This window comes from Nannobrachium achirus, assembly GCF_963921795.1.
Source record: "Nannobrachium achirus genome assembly, chromosome: 7".
Lineage (NCBI taxonomy): Eukaryota > Metazoa > Chordata > Actinopteri > Myctophiformes > Myctophidae > Nannobrachium > Nannobrachium achirus.
Genome location: NC_137816.1, coordinates 13448124 through 13468810, shown reverse-complemented (window position 1 = coordinate 13468810; position 20687 = coordinate 13448124). Strand labels below are relative to the sequence as shown.

General features: G+C 42.7%; 1 protein-coding gene across 1 annotated transcript in view; it reads right to left on the bottom strand.

Moving 5' to 3' along the window:
* tcf25 (TCF25 ribosome quality control complex subunit) overlaps nucleotides 1–20687 on the bottom strand; it is a 40112-nt gene continuing 19425 nt past the window's right edge. The window contains exons 17-18 of the mRNA XM_080729984.1: nucleotides 19670–19745; nucleotides 1–1323 (exon numbers count right to left, since the gene is read on the bottom strand). Coding sequence (XP_080586110.1) covers nucleotides 1147–1323; nucleotides 19670–19745 — 253 coding nt within the window. The 3' untranslated portion in view covers nucleotides 1–1146. The remainder of the gene's footprint in view (nucleotides 1324–19669; nucleotides 19746–20687) is intronic.

Below are 20687 nucleotides of genomic sequence, written 5' to 3'. Positions count from 1 at the left end.
GAACATGTCTTTAGAAGAATGAATTACATTACTTTACTGTTGCTGGAGTAAAAATCACTGGTCTGAAAAGTTGAACCATGGCTGTCCCAGGTGGCTCTTTATGGCAACATTTCACTAATGATGCCATGGTCTACAACAGAAATAAAATGGAGGCATTTGGAAAACCACATGGTGTGCCAATATTTACTGATTAAAGAGTTCCTCCATCTTGAAGCAGTGGCAACTTATCAAACTAACTATGCCACAATCGTACATTATTGATTAATGCTGGGAGATTTTGAATTACCCAGCTGAAAATGTATCTCAATTTCTTGCAGTCCACAGCAGTGGCTATATGAATCTGCTAATAAAACTATAATAAAAAATAATCAACAGGATGAGTATGTTTTGAATTGTTGCTTGTGTGTTTCAAAGGAGAGTGGGCACTGACCATCGGAACAAATCCTGCGGGGGTCCCTGGAAGGGTGGAGGTTGTGGATTGGCAGACAAGGATTGTGTGTGGAAAATTTCACATGGATAGGGGCAAAAAAAGTGTGATGTGACGTGACAATTTAGCACAGGCATTACTTTTTTAAAGATCATGGGTAAAATTGTCAAGTCAAGATTTCACTTATGTTGTTTATGACAGTATTTAGAACATATTTAGCTCTTCAGATTAAATTTCAATTTGTAAATTAAATATTAATGTTAGTTGTGTTCTTAACTTTGGAATAAAGTTCTTTGTGGCAACAGACTGTACTTAGACATTGAAATCACAAATGTGAAGTCTAAAAACAACTGGCATTCCGCTTCAATCATACAAATTCTAGGGCTTTTGCACTAACAAAACCATAATGCCAAGTAATGCACTTCCGACAAGTTATGGACTTGAAAACAGTTTATTATTCGATTTACTCAATGTTCCCTTTGCTGTAGATCAGTGGTTCTCAAACTGTTTTAATTTCAAGGACCCCATAACTCTGAGAGTGTACAAATGGAACCGAATGGACCCTTGTTCACTTTCTACACTCTCAGAGTTACAGACCTACAAGGGTACATTTAGAACCCCCTCAACGAACTTGAAAACCACTGCTGTAGATTCTATTCCTCTTCGTCCATGGCGCCCACTCCCCTCACTCCACCACTTTGGGTGGTCTTACTGCAGTCTCAGTCCCATTCCCCGTCCTCCAGCGGCTCCTCCTCAACATTGTCGTCTCTTGGTGGCTCTGGAATGCGGATGTTGGCCAGCATGTCCCTCATTGCCTCCATCAGACGATTCACTTCCTGATTCAGCTCCCGCCCTGCTCGTGCAACTTCCATGTCATCCTCCCGATTCGGTCCATCCTAAATGTAAAATCAATAGAGACATCAATACATCTACAGTACACTTTGCCACCCTGCATCTACAGTAGGTGTTTGGTGTGTTAAGGCATGGGCTGCACAAACAGGTACTTATGTGATATACAGTAGGAGTATAGTTTGTGTGGTTGCTATATAGGCAACACAGTATTGTTCTAGGTCCGAGAACGTTTATGTCAGCTAAAGTGAACCTGTTTTTTGTTTAACTGAAGTTATCTGGGCTGTAAGGCCAGATATCTTGGACAATAATGTCCAATCAGACAGGATTGGTCTGACATCACAAATGGTAAGACGGAATTCATTTCCCAGTGATTCCTCGCAACTCGCGTCAGTGCGTCAGAATTGCAACCTTTCTAGTTACACGTCTTATCTTTTTTAAAGCTCACTATGTAACTTTCCTGTTCGACCACGGATTTGAACCCAGGTCTCCTATGAAAGTGCTGGATTTTTCTCTTTCTTTTTTTTTTTACCACTGAGCTAATAGAGCCTGCCTGCTTGCTCTGGGAAGAAATAGAATTTTTACCTTTAAGTCAAAAGTCGTTGTCAAACCAGAAACAGGATTGTGTCAAAGCCAAGGTCATGTCCAACCTAGTTACAGGATCTAAATGTGTCAATAGAAGAGCAGGGAGACCAAATACAAACACCCCAATTGTATTAACGTCATACAGATTGGACAAAATGCAATTTCATTCACTAAGACAAATGATATAATAGAGCTTTAAGTTATAGTTTCTGGTCCCAGAGGGATTCTTAACCTGACAAGGGTAGACAAAACTGCCAAATGTGATTATTTGACCACTTTTAGTACCAGTAGCTGGAACTGGGATGAGGCCTTAATCTACACTATATTTACCTTCTTATGCATGCAAACAAGGCTAAAGGTCTTTACACACCGGGGGCGAATTTGCGAATAGTGAACTTGCGATTAATTCGCTTTTTTTTAAACTTCAAAGTCAATGCAAGCTTCCACAGTGACAGCAAATTTCGAAAAAGCGGCTGTTATTTATTCGCTCTTGTTTCGAATTAACGAACGTTCGCAGGCGAACTCCTCTCTCTCTCTCTCTGTATCAAAGCAACCTGACTTCATCCTATTTAAAGAGAGAAAGAGGACATCCCTTTGCATTGAGGCTGAGGGAGTGTTTCTCCTCTGTGTCGTCTCGTCTGTCTGTGTGGCTGCTTTCTAGTAGCCTAGTGCCGTCAGTGGTGGAAAAAGTACTCGAATTTCTTACTGGTAAAAATATGGTTTATAGGCTATTTTATATCTGCAAAAAGACTAATGTTTTAAAATAAATAGTTGGGTATTAAATACAAAAGGATCAGAAATGTAGTGGAGTAGAAGGAAAAGATCTGGACATTGGACATAGCCTACTCAAATACAAATACCTACAAGTACAGGCTCCTCAAGTAAATGTACTTAGTTACTATACATCACTGGCTGCTTCTGCTGCGCAGCGGACTGCCCGTCTGCTGCGGGGGAACCCGTGTGTCCTCTCTGCTGTGTGATTCCAGCCCCAAACAATTCGCACAACAGATAACTTTATTCAATTTGGCGAATTCTATACGCATATTCACGTCGCACTTTGGTGTGTATGGGAAAAGGCGTAAGGCGAATACTTTGCATTTTTCAGGTTGCTTTTTCGCGACGCTTCGCTAATTCGCCGTTGTGTAAAGACCTTAAGAGTCTAAAGGCCCTGCTAGTGCCCTCAAGAGGTCATACTGACGCTTACACACTACCGGACCAATGTGGTTTGAACCCAACCAACACTGCCATCCTCAGAGCCCTCGCTCTCACTCTACTCACTAGTGAGATTAAACATAAATAAATAAAATAAAGAGCAAAATAATGAAACGTTTTATATATATATATATATATATATATATATATATATAATATATATACCAGTAAGACTCCCTAATCGGGAGATAAGCGACCGTTGGTCGCTTATCTCCACAAATAGGCCAAAAGTTTGTTTTACCAATTATCAAGACATACGGGCAGTTGACAGTTTGCCATGGTTACTCATTGAAGTTGAATCTCCATATATGGAGATAACCTACGCATCACACTAAGTCTGACCTCACCAGCCCATATTTGGGCATGAGCAACTTATGTCTCCATATATGGAAATATGATGACATCACACAGTCCTCAGCCGATGATGTGGCGTGATGTCATACAATACACAAACGAGCCCTACAGTATAAAGGGGCAATTCTTGCCAGGAAAGAAGCATTTCTTCGACTCAGACCTTATCGCCAGGGTTGGCTTATAGCAGCTGTCGGTAGGACCATATATGGATTCTGTTAGTGTGGATCTCCTAACAGGGCATCATCTGGGATACAATCCCTTTTATGCCCATATATGGAGATCCCTAACAGAATCCCTTTCATGCCCATATATGGAGATCCCTAACAGAATCCCTTTTATGCCCATATATGGAGATCCCTAACAGCATCCCTTTTATGCCCATATATGGAGATCACTAACAGCTAACAGAATCCCTTTTATGCCCATATATGGAGATCCCTAACAGAATCCCTTTTATGCCCATATATGGAGATCCCTAACAGAATCCCTTTTATGCCCATATATGGAGATCCCTAACAGAATCCCTTTTATGCCCATATATGGAGATCCCTAACAGAATCCCTTGTATGCCCATATATGGAGATCCCTAACAGAATCCCTTTTATGCCCATATATGGAGATCCCTAACAGAATCCCTTTTATGCCCATATATTATGGAGAAATCCCTGCTCTGAGTATCTGACATCAGTGTGATGTCACCTGTTTATGTCCATATATGGAGATCCCTGCTCTGCGTATCTGGTTGCTATGGTAAACAGTTGGTTGCTAGGGTAAAAAAACATGGTTGCTATGGTAAACAGTTGGTTGCTAGGGTAAACAGTTGGTTGCTAGGGTAAAACCATGGTTGCTAAGGTGGTTGCTAACGTACACTAACAAACCAGCAACAACAGACTGTTGCCACAGCAACGTACACAAAGGTTTGTGTACACATGTGGTGTGATTGCGACCGTCAGGGAGCAGTTTACTATGAAAACCTCCACCGGCCTCCACCGGCCTCCGCATCAGTATATAGGGCTTGTTTGTTTATTGTATGACATCACGCCACATCATCAGCTGTGGACTCTGTGATGTCATCGTATCGCATCAGTATATAGGGCTTGTTTGTTTATTGTATGACATCACGCCACATCATCAGCTGTGGACTCTGTGATGTCATCGTATCTCCATATATGGCCATCTCCGTATATGGAGATATAAGTCGTCCATGCCCAAGTATGGGCTGGTGAGGTCAGACTTTGTGTGATGCGTAGGTTATCTCCATATATGGAGATTCAACATTCCAGGCAATGCTCTCTTCCCTGGTGAGAATTGCCCCTTTATATAGGGCTTGTGTCATACTGATGTCAGCAGTGTGACAGGAGATAAGCGACCAACGGTCGCTTATCTCCCGATTAGGGAGTCTTACTGGTGTCATAGTCATACTGATGCGGAGATATGAGCAGGGCAAAGGTGTGACGTGTGACGTGTGACCGACGGACGGACGGACGGACGGACGGCCGGTGGAGGTAGGTCGGTCGGTCGGTCGGTCGGTCGGTCGGTCACACGTCACACCTTTGCCCTGCTCATATCTCCGCATCAGTATGACATCACACCACATGTGTACACAAACCTTTGTGTACGTTGCTGTGGCAACAGTCTGTTGTTGCTGGTCTGTTAGTGTACCTTAGCAACCATGGTTTTACCCTAGCAACCAACTGTTTACCCTAGCAACCAACTGTTTACCATAGCAACCATGTTTTTTTACCCTAGCAACCAACTGTTTACCATAGCAACCAGATACGCAGAGCAGGGATCTCCATATATGGGCATAAACAGGTGACACCACACTGATGTCAGATACTCAGAGCAGGGATTTCTCCATAATATATGGGCATAAAAGGGATTCCTTTAGGGATCTCCATATATGGGCATAAAAGGGATTCTGTTAGGGATCTCCATATATGGGCATACAAGGGATTCTGTTAGGGATCTCCATATATGGGCATAAAAGGGATTCTGTTAGGGATCTCCATATATGGGCATACAAGGGATTCTGTTAGGGATCTCCATATATGGGCATAAAAGGGATTCTGTTAGGGATCTCCATATATGGGCATAAAAGGGATTCTGTTAGGGATCTCCATATATGGGCATAAAAGGGATTCTGTTAGGGATCTCCATATATGGGCATAAAAGGGATTCTGTTAGGGATCTCCATATATGGGCATAAAAGGGATTCTGTTAGCTGTTAGTGATCTCCATATATGGGCATAAAAGGGATGCTGTTAGGGATCTCCATATATGGGCTAAAAGGGATTCTGTTAGGGATCTCCATATATGGGCATGAAAGGGATTCTGTTAGGGATCTCCATATATGGGCATAAAAGGGATTGTATCCCAGATGATGCCCTGTTAGGAGATCCACACTAACAGAATCCATATATGGTCCTACCGACAGCTGCTATAAGCCAACCCTGGCGATAAGGTCTGAGTCGAAGAAACGCTTCTTTCCTGGCAAGAATTGCCCCTTTATACTGTAGGGCTCGTTTGTGTATTGTATGACATCACGCCACATCATCGGCTGAGGACTGTGTGATGTCATCATATCTCTATATATGGAGACATAAGTTTCTCATGCCCAAATATGGGCTGGTGAGGTCAGACTTAGTGTGATGCGTAGGTTATCTCCATATATGGAGATTCAACTTCAATGAGTAACCATGGCAAACTGCCCGTATGTCTTGATAATTGGTAAAACTAACTTTTGGCCTATTTGTGGAGATAAGCGACCAACGGTCGCTTATCTCCCGATACAGCATCCCTTTTATGCCCATATATGGAGATCACTAACAGCTAACAGAAACCCTTTTATGCCCATATATGGAGATCCCTAACAGAATCCCTTTTATGCCCATATATGGAGATCCCTAACAGAATCCCTTTTATGCCCATATATGGAGATCCCTAACAGAATCCCTTTTATGCCCATATATGGAGATCCCTAACAGAATCCCTTGTATGCCCATATATGGAGATCCCTAACAGAATCCCTTTTATGCCCATATATGGAGATCCCTAACAGAATCCCTTTTATGCCCATATATTATGGAGAAATCCCTGCTCTGAGTATCTGACATCAGTGTGATGTCACCTGTTTATGCCCATATATGGAGATCCCTGCTCTGCGTATCTGGTTGCTATGGTAAACAGTTGGTTGCTAGGGTAAAAAAACATGGTTGCTATGGTAAACAGTTGGTTGCTAGGGTAAACAGTTGGTTGCTAGGGTAAAACCATGGTTGCTAAGGTGGTTGCTAACGTATACTAACAGACCAGCAACAACAGACTGTTGCCACAGCAACGTACACAAAGGTTTGTGTACACATGTGGTGTGATGTCATACTGATGCGGAGATATGAGCAGGGCAAAGGTGTGACGTGTGACGTGTGACCGACGGACGGACGGACGGACGGCCGGTGGAGGTTTTCATAGTAAACTGCTCCCTGACGGTCGCAATAATATCTCAGATTACATAAAATGATGATTTGGGCATGTACAGTAGCCTTTCGCCTGCAGTGAGTGAGAGTGACCATGGTGGTGTTAAATGGCTATAATCAGAAGCCTGATGGTCTACAAAGGTACAGAAACATTTTGTTGTAAATATGATGTTAAGCATTAGACTCAAAGAATCAAGCAATTCTAAGTAGAAGTGGTGTTAGCGTAATGACTTCCTGCATGTTTCCAACTACACGTACATTCTGAAAGGAAAGTCAGAGTCAAAAATAAAAAGATGAATCCCACTGTGTTAGTAGAATGGTTTGTATGTGCTTAACACTTTTAACAGCACATCCGCACTGCCAGCGATGAGAGCGATGAAATCTCATTGAAATACATTTGTTTCAATGAGACCCTCCTGACGTACCGCAAGCGTCAACCAGTCGTCCACCTCTCCAATATTCGCTCACAGAGTTCTCTATTTGAACGAGGTTTCGCGGCCATGTCCTGCCACAAGCACTTTTTATTATCATTTATTTATTTGATTGGTTCAGGCTACGTCGCAATGCAATGGCCGAAGCTCCATATGAGGACAGTTTTTTCGTGAGACAACGCGGTCGGAAAGTTTGCTTGTTGGCAGAGGGGATGAGCCGTAACGATCAAATCTGATCATATGCACATTTTGTGTGCTCCCTGCAAAAGGCAGATTACAAGAATTTAGCAGATACTCTTATTCTGAGTGACTTACAGAGTGCAAGATCTAGTCAAAAATGACTATGACATGGTAAATGGTGAAGTAAATAGAAAAAAAGAGTGCTACAAAGTAACTAGGATGTCGGGTAAACATTAAACCTGGTATCTGTCTAAACAACCTGCTATCTAAATACAGTATGTGGATAAGCAAACAGTATGTCTATGCACATTTACAAATAAAAGCCTCTATTCGTAAAATTGTCATCAACAGCTGCCAAAAGTCCATTCCTACTAAGTCATTCATCAATCATTTGTCAAAAGTGTGTGAATGGGTTCCTCTATCAACGGTGTAGGCTATCAAGCTAATCATAAACGGAATCAGTCAGTGGCTATAAAGAATGTAGATAAAAACGTAAAGACTAAGACAAAACCGGCAATGTCTGATCCAATTCCAAATTAGGTGCACATGTATTCTTTTCCCCCCTCATCCTCCACCTATGTTACCATGAGCCTGATGTTACAGCGATTCATCCATACACACACACACACACACACATCACGTGTGCCAGGGAGCCAGATTAACAAGCAAGCTACAGTACAGTATTGGAAGTTTTGCAACTGTCACTGCCTGCAAAAATGTGATGTTAGTTCACGATTATCATCATGCCCTTCAAATAGTGGCGAGTGGTAGGAATTAGAAAAGTAATTTGTACCTGCACTTGAATTGTTGGGCCGCTGTACCAATTCTTCTAAACATTTTAGTTCATTAGTTGAAGTGGGTCTGTGATGCTGAACTCTTAACTCTCAAATGATTTGAATTTGTGTGAGAGAAACCTGCAGTAGTCGAGGCTTGTAAGACCCACAGTTACGGGCATGCATGTTTGTTTTAAAGCGATCAAGCTTTGATGGGTCATGGGTTATTATTATATTGCACCATAATGCATCAGTATTGTGCTCATCTGAAGTGCTGTGTCCGATTGAACCCTTGTGTCCGACTGGGGGGTGCATATAGTCAGTCGTTACCGTACATCTGATTAGTACAACTAGCATCTGTTGAATGTAGGCAAAAACAAGTAACACATAATGAGAAATAGGCGGTGAGGTACAAAACGGGGTACTAAAACGGCTCCACTCTAGAGTGGGGGGCTGGGCCAAGTGAGGTCAAATCAGTGACGTATACACGCTGCTGATACTGATTGGTCGGAGAATCTGTCTCACAGCTGAGCTGTGTCTTTCAACACAACAACTTAAGGCAGATTTTGTTTGCAGTCACGGCTGCAAATCAAATATAAAAGCAAAGCCTGTTTGTTTTATATATCTGTTTATAAAGAGGTCGATTAGGCAGAATTGTTTTCCCATGCCCTACAGTTGAGATACCACGAAGCACCAAGAACATAACCAACACAAACAGTGGACATAGGCTATATCTATCGTCGCGAGTCGCAATAATCAACAGCCAATGCGTCGGCCATCCATTATTTTATATAGATCTTCTCAGTGAGATGTCTTCTGTTTGTATTTGTAACTGCATGTGTTGAATGGGGAAAAGAATCTACAGTACATGTACTGTACTGTATCTGCGCTAGCATGTATAATAGCCTCTACATTGTAGCTTACTTCTTTGTGTAGTTTGGCCAATAAAGTTATTATTTGACCATGAACATTCCGACGTTAGTCGTCGCTATAGTTGTAAGGACTCGATGAAGACCTGTGTGAGTGTGTGGCATCTAAAACATTAAAACATTGTCCACCACATCTCTAAAAATAATTAGCGCAAGTTAGCGTCTCCGTTATGTTGAAGAAAGGGGCGTCGTTTTCATTCGGGAGTGGAGGGGAGGAGGGTAGTGCGGGGGTGGGATATTGTACTGTAGTGGAAAACCTACATATGAAAATGCGATGCGGTGTCGTTTAGTGTAGTGTCGGACTAAAAACTGGTATGGAAAACCAGCTTTTGTAAGCGGGAAAGGGTATAGGGGTAGACCATGTCCTGAAGGTAAAGGGCTGTCATGCCCTTGATCACCTTGTACTGTACTTCATCACTAGTGTTGTGAATTGGACGCCGGCGCAAACGGAAGTTAGTGAAGGGAAAAAAAGGGAGGAGACCAGGCATCCAGCTGCATTCTGGATCAGTTTTAGGGGTTTGAGTGAGCATCTCTGCAGACTAGCAAGCAGGGAGTTGCAATATTCAAGCTTGGAGATGACTGAGGCTTGGCTAAGGAACTAGACTCCTTGGCGAGGAATGGTCTGATGATCATCAGGATGTTGTACAGTGCAAACCTAAAGGATCAAGTGATCCTTGCAATGTGTGCTGAAATTTGTGCCTTGAAGGAAAGCTGGCAATACTACCACTCCCATTTTTGGGGGAACAGGAGCCACCAGTGTGCTGTCGAAGAAAATTGAAATATCCTGCAGGGGAGAAAGGATTCCATGGAAGAAGAGAAGTTCAGTCTTGAAGAGAGACAGAAGAAAAGCTTAGATTGTGTGAAATCCACAAGTCAGGGTCCCCACGTATTTTTTTTAACCAAGGGAATTCCAAATGATTTCCATAACTTTCTGTAAAATTTCCATGTATTCCTGCATCTATAAGTTTATAAGTCAACTGCTGTGTTATGATAATCTAGAACTGGGCAATAACGTGTCTAAATGTACACATATTCTTGTGTAGTCTTAATAAAACGTAAATCACGAATACACCTGCAAAAGTGTTTACAAGTAATAAATACATAGATCCAATGAAACCTTTTAGTTTTAATGCCTTTTTCATTCACTGGGAAAGGCACAGAATCATGAGGCACAGAATCATGAGGCCACATCCGTGGCCCAGGTACAAGACAAGCAAAAGTATCACAGACAAAGATTGAGTCTGAAGAGCACACTGGTAATGCTGAAAAGCTCTGCTGTATTTTTCGATCAATCAGATCTTCATCAGGACATACATTTTCCTCTGAAAGGCATGGAATCAACCTTTCATTTTGGAGACTCACACGACAATAAGTTCATTTGAACCGCAGTTTACTGTATATAGAGGTAATGTATATTCAGCAGGGCTAGAGATGCAACACCGACAATAGTGCAGGCAAAACGACCATAATTCCTACCACTCACGCTAAAAAGAAACTTTACTTCAGCTTTTTGTAGTGGTTACTCATAACTCACTACAAAAATCTACCAGAGAAAATAATTCTGCCATAAACCATTAAAATTTGTGTTGAGGTAACCTTGTGGAGACTTGAGAAATTTGAGCCAACCTTACTCATAAGGCAACTCGAGTATATATTCAGAGAAATTAGATCACTTGAAAGGGAAACTAAAAGGGTACATAACATCCTAGTCGTAACTACATCTTTGTTAACCTAATTCTATCTCTTCCTCTCCATAATCGGATAACACGGACGACTAAGACTGTGCTACATATGAAAGAAAAACTGTGGTCCATCTGGTTTAGATAAAAGTGTGTCGAGGTCACATACAAAACAGATTAAACATCTGTAGCTGTACCTGCCCCTGAGTGCCAAAAAGGAGGTGGCACTCGAAGTTCAACTCTGCTCATGCCTGAAAAGTATGTATCTACCACCACCACTACAACCAATAATAATAATAAATTGATAATACAACAATAGATGCACGTAATGTAATGTTTAAGACAGAGGTTGCACTGATGAAACCTCAAGCATAAATTGATGGCTTAGAGGTCGCTGCCTACTAGGGCATTCACGAATATTGATTTTTAGTATTCGAATTATTCAACCTCAAAGTATTCGAATAGTCGAATATTCGACAGGACTGGCCAAACTGTCAAATATTAAAGGCCGGATGACAGCCAAAGAAGTTTAACATTATGATACAGTAGGTCACGTGGTCTTTCTCCAAACAGTCTGAAAAGGAGGCGGGCCGTATCAGTTAGTAGTGAATGTATACTTCGTCCGTCGTGCGGTGCCGCGCACAACGTGATGCGCTGTTGTTAGCTTGTAGCAGCGCAGCACCGCAAGGCTATTTTCGATAGCTATTGTGTGTACGCACGCACGCACGCACGCACGCACGCATGCACGCACGCACACACACACAGGCTACACACACAGAGTGTATGAGCCACGGACCTCAGTCCTCCAGTGTGCTCCGGCTGCTAAAAGGGCTCAGAGCTGCCGAGGAGCAGATCGCTGGACCCTCGTTCTAAGCTTTGCTCCGGTGTCCCGGTCAGGTGCTCCAGTCAGGTTTAGGGGAAGAGACAGCAGGGTATGGCCGACAAAACCGTCTCAGGGACGGGGAGAAGCGTGTTGGACCCTCGTAACTAATCTCTGACACCTTTTTGAAGAAGACTTGTATTTTTTTACCGGTCTAACCACTGATTTTATAGCGAATGCTGTATAATTTTTACCCCTAGAACTGATAGTTTTAAAGTTGGTTTAGAAAGTCGGAAACACACCTCGGACAGCAAAATTTGGCTAATTTGATAGCCTTAATTAGCTGTTTTGGCCATGTCACCCGACCTTCAAGTAAGTAAGAGCGAACATTGTGAAAATAGCCGATCTACATGCTCACAACGCCTCGCGTTGCGAGGCGTCGTGAGCATGTAGATCTGCTATTTTCACTATATTTTTACTATATTTATCTGCGGAACCGAGTCAAATTAAATGTAATACCTACAATTCCAAGTGCTTGTCAGGGTGGGGGTCCCCAGTTCAAATATGTTTATTTTGGGGGTCACAGCCTAAAAAGGTTTCAGAACCCCTGGTATAGAGCATTAACAAATTCATCCACCAGGGGCATTGACAACTCATTCTTATGACTTCCTATCTAGCCACGCTTTATAAACTATATATTTTTGAAAGAGAAAACTATAAAAATAAACGAATATTCGTCTTTGGTGAACAACGTCGAATAGTGACTTTGATATTCGAATATTTGGTGAATGCCCTACTACCTACAGCAGCAGCAGTGTTAGGACAGCAAGATTTAACAACAAGAAAGACAGTATGCTTAGGGGTCGCTGCCTACAGCAGCAGAAGAACAACAAGAAAGACAGTATCCGTGCTGATAAATGAGCAGATTATTAGAAAAAAAGCAATTAGTGAAAATGTCTGCTGCTATGATCTATTGGTTTACTATTTGACCACTCTGCTCCTAGCTAAAGGGGATTTCTGGCTATTAAAGACACCCCTTCAAAGAATATGAGCACTACAGGGGTTTCAACTTCTCTAATTCACCATGAACACTGAACCAGAGCTGCCAACCCTCACGCAATGAGCGTGAGACTCACGCAAATGACCCTCTTCTCACGCTCTCACACCACACATCGTATTTCTCACGCCGTCATATCACCAGCCGTCACAAAGTGGAAAACTGCGTCAACTAAAAAGTGTCACTGAGACATCCACTTCGGCCGTGATTTGAGCAATTAAAGGCCTTAAAATACTGTATCTGATTCTGAAGTAATGATTAGATGCGTCACTGTGTGTGCGTGAGCGTCTGGTGTGAGGAACGCTGCGTGCACGTTCCTGCGCACATCATTCTCTACAGTAAGATCGACAGGCGACAGGAGGATCTACAACATTAATTCAACACATCCAAAATGCCCATTGCTTACTGGCAGGCAGTTTAAATAAGGAGGGACTTTTGGATGGATGCGTGTGCAAAAAGAACAGATCTTCAAGCAAAAGACATGTTACTTGCAGCTTAATGTAAACATTTATCCATAATTTTCTCATCCTAGTAAAGCCTGATAAAAGTATCAAACTCCCTGTAAAATGCAACAGAATACAGGAAATAACATCTACTCTTTTAAAATGTTATATAATGTTATTTAGGAAAAAGTTAAGCTGCACACCAGAGAGTTGCGTCAGAGTGCATGGATCTACTGTAATGTAGCCTCGGAAACCCAGGCTTCTTTTGGCGATCGGAAGAAAAAGAAGCCTGGGCGATCGCGTTATGATCACTGGAGGAAGTGCAGAATTTCCCTAACCAATCAGAGTGCAGAGAGCGTCGCACCGAATGTGTTGACGTCATGACGCAGCAGCATTCTCTGCGCTGAGCAGAGGAGCAGAGGGGGTGGGGGGAGGAGAACACATGCTATTGGCCAGAGACTTGCGGAGAGATTCGCAGCGCCCGCCCATCTGCCTACACAAACTGTCCGCGTTAGCTCAGAGTGACTGTAATGTAACGGCTATGCACCTTTGTTAAAAAAAAGAAAAAAGGAATGAGTCCTTTAACAGTTCAATCCGTGACCAAAGATTTCCTTTATAAATTAACTAATTCGCTGCTTTTAAAAAAATGGCTGCCAAGTGCCAGGATGCCCCCAGTCTCCATAGACTTCCATGTAATTCATAGTGCACGGATCGTGCACGCCCATGCCTAGATCATGCACCACGCGTGTGCATGCTGTTCACAGCTTTCAAACAAAAAAATCTGCTTGGAAATCCGTTCAGGCATTCATGATATAGCAGCCATTATGTTTTCTTCAAATGTAAACGGCTGCCATGTTTCAAAGAATGGGTTGGTATGGGGGTTAAACATACAATTTCGCGATCATGCCTATTACATTTCTGGAGGTCCCAAAAAAATCTTTGAAAAAAAAAAATGTTTTCTTCAAAAACGGCCTAAACTCGGGAAACTCGGGGTTGGCACAGGGGGGGGGGGTACCTATACAAACTCGGGAAACTCGGGGTTGGCACAGGAAGACGTGTTAATAGCAATTGTAATTATTGGGTTTGTCGGGAGTCGGGACCTTATAATACCTGACCTCTCCCGGGTCTCTCCCCTCTCAGACATGCACAGGGTCGGTTATTATGTAAGCTTGCAGAACCAATCGGATGTTGGAACAAATTTTATAGATTAAATTGGGGTTTGAGCCCATCACAAACAAAAAAAGGTCTCAACCAATTTGACCTCATAACAAATTTCACGGGTCCATTAGTGTTTGGGTCCATCACTTCTGACCCCTGAAGTCCTCTGCTTGGGAAAGCTTGGCACTAACAGTATATTTTGTTAATATCTGCTTGGTACTCAAGAGAAAACAGGGTAGTTATTGTTCGAGTGTCCCAGTTCACCAGCCTCAATGTTATGGGGAAACTAGATCATTTAGATTTAGTTTAGTTTGCTCAAATTGGAGGTTGGTGGCTGGGTACATAATGCAGAAAGAATGTCGGACTCCATATTTTTTACATCCATCTTCAGTGATGTCATTACGTGCGCATCCCGCATCAAAAACTCATTCAAGTCGCCCAGGGACTCATTCATGTCATGGTCCTGGGGTCCCGGGGATGCGCCTCCATTGGAGTCCATGTTAAAATAATTTACCGGGTCGCGGTAAAAGAAAAACATTTTAAAATTCCACAGACACCATCATTGTTCATGGGTGAAAGCATCCTACTTTACCCTACGTTAACACAAATAAAATCCACGTAGAAAGTCTTAAACAGGCGATAGAAACGTCAATGTTTTGATTCCACCGACGTCTGACGCCATTTCGCGCGCCCGAATTCATTAGGGGCACATGTTTTAGTAGTTCTAAGTTCAAACATTAGCCAAATTGTAAAATAAATATAATAAATAGGCAAACATTTTGAAAATAGCCGATCTACAAGCTCACAGCGCTCGAAAACATTGTATTGAGGACTCATAAAACTTTTCTGGGACCCATTTTAATGACCACCTGTGGGTCCCAGGACCCATTACATTGAAAACCTAGTAACATCACTGCAACTTATGGTACAAGGTTTAATTTCTAGAATGAGTTTATTGACAAACCATGCTCCTCATGATTCATCCACAGCTGGGACCAGGAAGCAGAGTTGCAGCCTTAAACACGTGTCTGTGCTTCCACCAGAAACCCAGTAAACGATTTGATTACACTCAAACAGGTCATGAGGCAGTGTTGTTTTTGACAGCAAATTTTGATTTAGTTTTAGTCAAGTCTTTTGAATAAAATGTCATTTAGTTGTAGTCATAATTTAGTCACCTGAAAAGTTTTAGTTTTAGTCTAGTTTTAGTTGACTAAATATCATAAGATTTTAGGGCGACTAAATCTACAGTTGATTTAGTCGACTAAAATGTATTTTGGCAGGCCTTGATGGCATCGTAATGACTGATTTTACAATTGGTTGTGTGCTGAAAATAGCAGATCTACAAGCTCACAACGCGTTGCGCTGCGACGCGTTGTGAGCTTGTAGATCGGCTATTTTCAGAATGCAACACCTGAGAGCAACCAAACATAAAATGACTCTTCTCCACTAGTCCCTCCCTAACGTTTTAGTCTCGTTTTTATTTTGTTGACGAAATTGATTCTGAATCCAATGCAAACATTTGTTTTGCAGGAAAAACATTCCTTGGGCTAAAAACGGACACCATAAAAGTGATAAAACTATGGTTTATTGATGAGTCATCACTTTTCACAGTTTTTTGGCGTCCGTTTCTCGGAAAGGAATGTTTTTCGTGCAAAACAAATGCCTGCATTGGATTCAGAATCCCGAACAACACCTAGTTTGACCCCTCACATGCTACTTAAAGCATATTTATTTTTTGTATTATTTTACTATATAGTAAAGTCTATGAGAGCCCAACTTTAATTGGCTCCCACAAGTTTCCCAAGACAAATCTGCGATGCCCCTATAGCCAAAAATGTTCCATATGGCATGTTCTTACTGTGTGCCAAATTTCATGCTTCTTTCATAAAGTGCACGATTCTTGCCTGAAACGCTTGCACTAACTGTCATGAGGACATCTGAGGGAGAGCTGACGGTGTCAGTGGGTTCAACCCCATACGTTGTTGAGCAGAGTTGCTCAGGGCGCTATACTATACATAGTGTCTTCTGTTTTCACACCACATTAAATATCTCTGCTGAAAATAGCTCAAGTCTCCATGGGGTGAGTAATCGACAGAAAAAAATGCATCTTGGGGGTGAACTATGCCTTCAAGAGAGGAAGGGGCCAAACGTGACACTTTTTTATAGTTCCTCAAGTCATACCAGGCATACAAGAGGCTACACAACAGGCCAACAGAACAAAATTCCTATTGAGATGTCTCTGGATTCTGTTTATGGTTGGCGTTCTTTATAATATTAACATTTCTAACATAGATTTTTACATAAAATCCAGTTCATTATACATTTCCTTCCAAGACACTATGGCTGTGTCCGAAATGCGGAACTCGTCCCCTACTCCCTAACCCTAAATGAGGGATCCAGATGTAGCGTACTATTAGTAGTGAACTCATCAGCGCATTTCGGACACTAGTCCGTCGCCATCTGGTTGCGTCATCGCTGTCTAACAGTTAAAACGCTCAGAGCACTGGCTTTTGGAGCAATAAATAATAGCCGATCTACACGCTCTCAACGCGGCGCGAAGCGACGCGTTGCAACTCCCCAATGCTTGTGGATTGTAAATAACATACCAACATGTTGCAGTGTTATTATGAGAGATAGGCCTATATAATTACGTTTTAGCCTCCAGCGTCTATTCTCGTATATTCTCTTCATAAACAACTTCATAGCTTTTTTCAATTTGTTCTCTGTTGTCTGTTGACAAGGCTGTGGACATTTTTATGAGTTGTTTTCTTTAGCCGGTGGTTCTGCTACGAGCGGCTCTGTTGCTTTTGCTCAGCAACAGGTGGCTACAGCTAGGGCTAGCTGCGTTTGTTGCCTCCTGCCCAGAGACGAGCCTGTAGTGTGCGTGTGCGCGTGCACACCGCATGTGCGTGCTCAAAGCGCGAGACAGCGGCCGCAGCGCAGTGCATTGTGGGGCGGTAGGGCTTGAATAGTGACCATCGAATGCACCCTACAAATCCAGATGCATTGTGGGATATTTCAGTATACTATATTAGGGTACAAAAATGCTCACTATACATTCGGACACTATAGTTCAAAATGGCGGAGCCTCCTTTTAGTTCACTACATTAGGGAATAGGGTGGATTTCGGACGCAGCCTATGTCTTGGAAGGAAATGGCACATTTAATGAATGCTGCCATTGTTCGGTAGCGCTATGAAATAGTTGGGGATGGTAAACAAGCTAACTGTAAGGTCATATGCTTTCACAGCTTTGACACTCTGCATTTGTCAGTCACCCCCCCCAAGGGAGACTATTGGGTGTTCTCTGTCAATTGAATGTGTGTGTTGTGGCGATCTGTCACTCTGCCACCGTTATTTTTAACTGTCACCGAACCTGTCACTCAAGTCACAACGCGCACACCCATGTTCACGCTCATCCACTCACCTGCATCATTCAACGTGATGGTCCGTCCCATTTTATGAATGGAATCGGCGCGAGTCAGTGTCGCTGCTGGAGGAGGAGGCCATGGTGGGCAGAGCCAGAGGCTGCGTGGCTGCCGACAAGGACAGTGCTAGCGCGTCTGTTTGTTAGCTGTTAGCTGTGAGTTGGATAGTTTGGCGATTGCGATACGAGCGTCCACGGAGGAGAATCGGCGGCGGAGCTGCATTGAGGACGTTTCCCCTGACGATCGCTCATCATTCGCCGGCTAGAAGAGCTACAGTAGGCTACAGCGCTACGTCCACTTGTCACACACGGAGCCGCCGTGCGTGCGGTGTGTGTGTGTCTGCGTGCTACAACTACAGTGTGTTACCCGGAGCAGTGACACAGGAGGAAAGCACCGTCTACACTTTAATGTCCAGGATTCCGTGAACAACTCATACAGTACAAGACAAACAGGTCGGTCAGAAACACACATTCGTCCACGAAGAGGAAACCTGACGTGCCTTTATTTTCTTTAAAGGGGAAGTTCTCGTTTTTTCTTTGATATTTTGTGGGTTACTTAAAGGAGAACTTTGAGTTCGATTTCTATGATTTTCTTTTGTTGGGAACATTTTCTATTTGCTATTTCCTCTGAAGTGGAACTGAACCGACTTATTTTTGAACCCCCCTGAACTGAATACAAACCCCTCAAACTGGTATTGTTGTGTGTGTGGTCTCATTATTATTCTCATTGTGGTGCATATGGTTTTCTGCTGTATTTATGGTTTCTGGTAAAACAAAAGGTCTATGGTATCAAATGGGTTACTTCTGAGTTTGCACAAGGGTCCATACTTTATATGTATGTACGCTTTGTAGCGCTTGTTATTATTTGTATTTTTTATTGTCAGGCTACTAGGAAGGAAAAAAAAGTGGTGCTTTAAGCTTTCAAACCACGTCAACGTAATACAATAAAACAGCAATATGTTTTAAGCCTTTAAAGTGAATTAGATCCATGAACTACCGTGCATATTGAGACATGATAGCGGTGGACACTGGACATTAATGACGATAAGATTGCGTCCAGCCGTGCGTAATTTGCCGTGCGTAATTGTGAATTGTGGAGCAGAGTAGAACAACGGAGGAGAGAATAATGCATCTCTTTGACAGCATGTCGTGTATTATTTCCACAAGTTGTATTTTCTCAGAGCACCGCTGCTGTATCAAAAGAGCTATGTTGCCGATCTGGTGCGAGATAATAAAAAGAAAACAGTTCGCCCGTCGCTATTCCTCAGCCTGAGTCCAACCACCACACACCCACGGCAGTGAAAGTGAAAGCGCAATAGCGCATCGCGCTGGCTCTGCTGCTTCTTTGGCCAGCTCTCAAGTAGAATAACAACTCGTCGACGCATTTCCTTTCCAAGCGGTTAACTTCAAAATAAGAGCTCCCTGTTATATGATCAAGGCAACTTTCAAGTCACGTTAACTGATTTTATTTTTAAGTCTAGTAGTAGGAAGTATGGACTCAATAAGAATTACATGACAGTCACAGTCCAGCGCTCTCATACAGCACCACAGTATACTGGTGTGATAAAAAAAATTATATATTTTTGACGGCTCGACTCAAACAATTGGCGTCGATTCCGGGGGCTTAAAACGACGCGTCGATTCGTCGATTTTTAGAGGACAGGCCTACAGGCTACGCCTGACTGGCACCCCGCATGTCATTTCAGAGCGTTCTAACAAACCGCTACAGTGTTCAGATGTTTTACTGTTTTTCTAATTTACTCTGATCTGTCACAACCAGGATTTTAGCTGGGGCGATCTGTGGCTATGAGGGCCCAGTCATTTTATACACTATATATTCACTTATTTTGATGTAATTGTTCAACTGCTCTTACCTGCAGGTTGAAGTTGGGCAGCAAAGAACGGAAAAACAGCGACAGCGTACTCTCATTGGAGGCTCCAACATGCTGCCTACTCACAAGCACAAAAGGACCACGCATGCACACACACACACACACACACACACACACACACACACACACACACACACACACACACACACACACACACACACACACACACACACACACACACACACACACACACACACACACACACACACACACACACACACAGTAAAGGTATAGCAGACGTGTTTACTGTTCTATAGATATAGTACTATACTATAGATATGACTATTTGGCACACATGCTCAAGAGAAATACAGGTTCAAATGACAATTTCAAGATTCATAAAATTAATTCAATAAAGTAGCTCAGTCGGTTGCAATGGATCTCTGTTCAATCTAATGCTAATACTTACTAATACTACTTGCAACTGGAACGTACCATGTGGCCAAGATGTAAACAAAAAAACACATGGCCAGGTGGAGAGACGTCTTTTCTTTCACCCGGAAAAGACAATTTGTATACGCGATCATCCGTTCTTTAGTTAGGGTCCGTCGAAAAATGCTTGTTTTGAACAAAAAGCGCATCTGGGGAGATAAATTGATTTTTCTAAATCTGATAACATGGAGCCTGGTGGAGTGGAAAATATTGGGATGATCCTTCCTAAATTTTTATCCCATGAATTTGTAACCCATTTTCACCCAGTGCCAATTGCCTAAGCTGTAATCGTGGGGTTTGCTCTCTGGAAGGAACACGTTATTCCAACCAGTTCCTTTCCCCTCCATCAGGTGCCCCGGCTGGCCAGGGGGAGGCATTATAGAGACTAGGATTACTGCATGTTTTTGTGAGGGTACCTACCCAAGGGGACACAGGGAGAACATGCAAACTCCACACAGAAAGACCCTTTCCCCAACCCCACCTAGAGTGTGGGCGCTTATGACACAGAGGAGAACACGCACCCAGCGCCCACAGCGTCCCATGGCAGGAATCGAATGAAAAATATTGG